Source organism: Pelophylax lessonae (assembly GCF_965119305.1).
Source record: "Pelophylax lessonae genome assembly, chromosome: 1".
In the NCBI taxonomy this organism is placed as follows: Eukaryota; Metazoa; Chordata; class Amphibia; order Anura; family Ranidae; genus Pelophylax; species Pelophylax lessonae.
The window spans coordinates 290,330,743-290,335,946 of NC_138768.1; the positions used below are offsets into that span (position 1 = coordinate 290,330,743).

The window sequence follows — 5,204 nt, forward strand, 5'->3', positions numbered from 1 at the left end:
GAGATCCAAGGGGCCTTCAGTTTTGGGGTGTAGAAAGATTTTCACTATCTTGCAGAGGCTCTAACTGGGTTAGGGACCTCACTAAATACAAAACAAAATGGATATATTTATGAGATACTTTAGGGCCTGCGGGTCTCAACATCGAACTAGATTCAAATTGTTTTATTAGTGATTATTAGAATCATAATATATTTCATTATTATTATTATGATTTGACTATTAATTATTATATATAGTAATGATATAGGCTGGTCATCTATAGTGTATAGTCTATTTGATTTCATTATTGTCTTTTTTCTCATAATATTTATATAATTTTTTATATTTGGAATTAGGGAATAATGTTCTCATATGAATATTTTGCTGAATATTTTGCCCTTATCTACATTCTCACATATAATGTATGATGAATGTGGTATTTGTTTTTATTTTGTAATGATATTTTATATGTTGTTATGAGTTTTTAAATTCATATGTTTTAATGACTAATTGTATGTTATTAATGACATTTACACACACTTGTATAAAGTACTCAAAACCCATACTTGAGTAAAAGTACAAGTGCTCGATCAAAAAGTGGCTTGAGTAGAAGTACTAAAGTATTCAACATTTTTTGTACTTAAGTATTGCAAGTAGTTTTTTTTTTGAATTTTGCTACTCAAGTACTGAAAGTAAAAGTACCATTAGTTTTTTTTTTTAAAAATGCTACTCAAGTACTGGAAGTAAAAGTACAAGTACTGTGTTATGTAGTTATTAAAGAAAGAAGTCAAAAGTTTCAACATCATATTGTTTTTTATTATTTCAAATGATTAACCTAAAGGACAATCCCAATTCCTTTGGCTGTAACTTTTTGTAAACAAAAACAGAAAAAATATGTCCCTCCCTTCCCCCTTTAAAGCATCCCTCCTTCTCTTCCCTGCGTGTTTTTTTTTTCTCCACAGCTTATTGGTGCGCAAAATCATATATAAACCAATGTGATATACAACAATATATTCCAATAATGAAATAAAGGAAGAGTGCATGAAATCAAAGTCAATAAAAAGTCCATATATATAATGCCATAATACCATATATATGTGACAAAACAAGATGAATATATTTTCAAAGGTGCAGGAATCAAACAGGTGCTATTCCAAATAATAGGTGCAGACTCCCACCCCCTTGTGGATTTCCAACTTACCCGGCGAATGAAGGTAAGTGCAAAATAATATCCAAATAGACTTTTCCAGTGAAACAAAACTGCAAAACCTGTGCTCTCAACTTCCAGTGAAAAAAGCAAAATCAGCCTCTTAACCAGAAAAAAGGTCTATGTACGCTTGTGACTCTCCTTGGTTGGGGGAGGTTCTCTTTCCCCTTAACAGCAGATATGTAGACCATTTTATTTGTACATACAGTAGCATTTATTTTTGTATGCACTGATTTACACATGACATTATACACATTTTTTTGAACTTCATGAAACCTGCCATCTACTGTTCTGGCAGTGATCATTTTTATGATTGTCACGAGTAACTATGCAGCACAAAAAAAATATTGGAGTGGAAGTATTGAAATCATCGAAAAAATGTGTTGAAGTAAAAGTGGAAGTAAGAGAAATAAATTCTACTCCAGGAAAGTACAGATACCGCCTTTCGGTACTTAAGTACAGTAGTGAAGTAGTTCTACTTAGTTACTATACAACTCTGCATTTACATGCTGGCTGTAATCAATCCCAAGGCTACTGATTAGTAGGACATGATTGGAAATTTACAATTCCTATTAAAATGATTGGGCTGTGCTCTTTACCGATCGGGATTTAAAACTGGGAAATTACAGGATAATTGAGCAGACAGATAGCGGGTGCTTTTGTCCAGTGATTGTAGCTGCTTGTTAGAATACAATACATTCTGCTTTCTACTGAGTGCCTTGGAATGGGTTAACAGCCCAGAGGCGGAGAAGAGATAAGCCAAGTTGCCGAGCCGCACAGCCACCCCCTGTGACGAAGTCCGAATTGACGAAAAGCATCGGGACGTGACTGTATGGCAGCCGGACTAGCAGAGTGATAGCAAGTTACAATCCCCAGATGATCTCTAGCCAGCATGGAGGTGGTGAGGTCAATGGAGACCAAATTGTGTATCCATTACATATGTTTAATGCCTATGATTAAGTTTTAACATGTAAGTGGATTGAAGTTGATTTTAACACATGCGTGTAACTATATTATGCTAGTGGAGCCTTTCTTTTTTCATATACCCTCACGGAGTGATAATTTCCACAAGACAGGTGGAGGAGCGAATAGGCTTACTAAAGGACTTTGCATTACCGTTCCTAACTTAAGCATATTTGCCCAAACCATGAGAATGGGGGGCAATATTATGGTGAGTTACCATCTGATGGGAGTGGGAAGTGTTGACAAACAAGGGTGGTGGAGTTTTGTGGTGATTTAAATTTAATCGGTTTTCACTGGACTCACTATTCTTTGAATTCTTTTTGATCTCACTAGGTCTTTTATTTGTATTTTTCACCAGATAGACTATTTATGAGACAATTATACTATCACTTGTTTATTTATGTCGTACATTTTGTATATTTTTCAAATTATACAAAATATATATATACAATATATATATTCAAATTCATAATTTACTCTTTTTTATTATTATAGTTCTTTTTTGAGCTACTGGTGATACACGTATGTGTGGTTTCATATGTCAGTATTTCCCAATTTTTTGGGATTTTACAAAAAAGCCTGCATTTTTTTCCTAAATGCACATAATATAACTGGATACTAAAAGTTATAGGTAACGTTGCTTCAGGGAATATCCGATTGCCTCTTTGGGGATCAGGAAGGTATTTTTTTCCCCTGCTGGAGCAAATTGGGTCTTGTTTTGCCTTCCTCTGGATCAACAGTGGATATAGGATTGTGTATATACGATTGTACATTTTTGACCCCTTTTATTGGTTGAACTAGATGGACCTGTGTCTTTTTTCAACCGGACTAACTATGTAACAACGTAACATATGTTCAACATTGTGTATCTGTGTGGAGGAGGCTATTCTGACAAAGAAGCCTGATTAATTTCCTTGTGTCAGAGCTGCCTTCTGATGATTGGTGATCTGATGAGTGATGGAGGAATAATCAAGAAGCCGCAGGGGAGGTGCAGTAGGTACAGATCCATAGAATGAATAAAGCAGAAGCATAGATGTACTTGCACTACAGGTTCTTGGGCACAGCTTTCTCTCCAACAAGGAGAATAGTGAGCAGGATAGCAGTAATAGTACTAAATCTCCCTCCAAATCTTGTGAGACTAGAAGTCATAGGCAGCAGTCCCTGCCACACTGCCGATATACAGTTATGAGGCACAGAGTACAGGAATGCCTAAGAGCAATCACCTGCCAGGAAGTGCACTGCTATTTTTTGCAAGAAGAATTTTGGACAAAAGGTTAATGTCTCAGGGTACTGCTTGGATACAATTGATACTTCTAAATGTTTCCTATAGAAAATACCAATTCAGGCTCAGTTTAATACTTCATAAAACTTTCCACACTTAGCTAAATCTTTAACAATAACTTTATAGCAAATAACTGTGAAATGCTATTTTTATCTGTAATAACTACGTTGAGGAATTAAGGAGATAAATTACAATGGATCCAGTGAGAATTACAGCAGGGATTTTAGTCACCAAATACAGTAAAATATTTAAATACATCTGATAAATATTTCTCTAATTAGCCTTCAGGCTTCTAAGCAGACCATAACTACCACAAGCCACCCAGTCAAACAATTTACCATGCAAAAGCGTTTCCTGCAATGTGAGCACAAAGAATAATTGACCTATTCTACACCAAAAACACACTATAGCTCTTGGCTTTTTCTTCTCACAAGAGTTTGCAAGATCAGAGAGAAAATATTGTATGCAAAATACCTAACACCTGTATACTTGGCAAAATAAAGTTACTGACTCGTCATTTTGTTTGAACCAGTATTGTCACTAGCGGTTACAATAAAATGAAGGAAGACAACTATTCAAGAATTACTGAAGTCTGGCTAACTGGAATAGACCATCTGCAAAGCACTAGAATTTTTCTCTTTATTTTTTTTCTTGTGATATACATGATAATAGTAACAGGAAATCTTCTAATTATTTCAGTCATCACATCTGAACATTGTCTTCATACTCCAATGTATATTTACCTATGTAGTCTATCCTTATCAGAAGTTTTATTTACTACTAATCTTATTCCTAAATTTTTACATGTTTTGTGGGAGGATGGTGCTACTATAAGTCTAGGAAACTGTCTTGCACAGTTTTATTTGTGCGGATCATTGGGAGCAACAGAGTGCTTGCTGTTTGCATCCATGTCCTATGATCGGTATCTGGCTATTTGCAAACCACTCCATTATTGTTCTGTGATGAGTTTTGCATTTTGTGGCAAACTTGTTCTGTTCTCGTGGTTATGTGCCTTTACTAGCATGTCAATCACATTATTTATGGTTGCTCAGCTACAATTTTGTGGACCTAAAATTATTGATCATTATTTCTGCGATTTTGCTCCCATACTAGAACTTTCTTGCTCAGACACCTATGTAGTTGAAATAGAGACCTTCATATTTTCATCTTCGGTGGCACTCTTTCCATTTTTATTTGTTATTGGAACTTACATATGCATTATTAGTACTATTCTGAATATCCCTTCATCCACAGGTAGATGGAAAACATTCTCCACATGCAGCTCCCACCTGGCTACAGTGTGCACATATTATGGAACACTTATTAGTCTCTATGCAATACCCACACATACCTTTTCAAACACAGTTAGTAAGACTTTATCTCTTGTTTACACAGTTGTGACTCCCATGTTCAACCCCATAATATATAGCCTGAGAAACAAAAATATTAAATTAGGTGTGCAAAAATGTTTGAGAAAATGTCTGAAAAGAAAAGAAAGGCATTTCTTGGGCCATTTCACACCCTAACCTTGTGTGACCGTATGAGGCCCTGCCACTGGGAAATGGTTAGAAAAAGGAAGTTCACCTTCCTTTCCAGTTTTGCTTTCCCGGCAGCGCTTTGAGATGTATTCCATTGTCGTTTACCTTACTCCTTTTTTGTTATTTTTTCTGTGATTTTTCCCATTATTACTTATTATGATATTTTTTTTCCATCATCCCATCTTACCATATGTGTGATGGTTGATAATAAATTACATGGTTAGATATTCATTTA

At 35.2% G+C, this 5,204-nt stretch overlaps 1 protein-coding gene across 1 annotated transcript; it reads left to right on the top strand.

Annotated features, from left to right (window-relative positions):
* Positions 1-3,988: 3,988 nt before the first annotated feature.
* Positions 3,989-4,957, top strand: LOC309544941 (olfactory receptor 6N1-like; the record flags this gene model as incomplete). The annotated part of the gene is made up of 1 exon (XM_082243946.1): positions 3,989-4,957. The coding sequence occupies one exon, from the start codon at positions 3,989-3,991 to the stop codon at positions 4,955-4,957; it is 969 nt and encodes a 322-aa protein (XP_082100072.1).
* Positions 4,958-5,204: the final 247 nt, after the last annotated feature.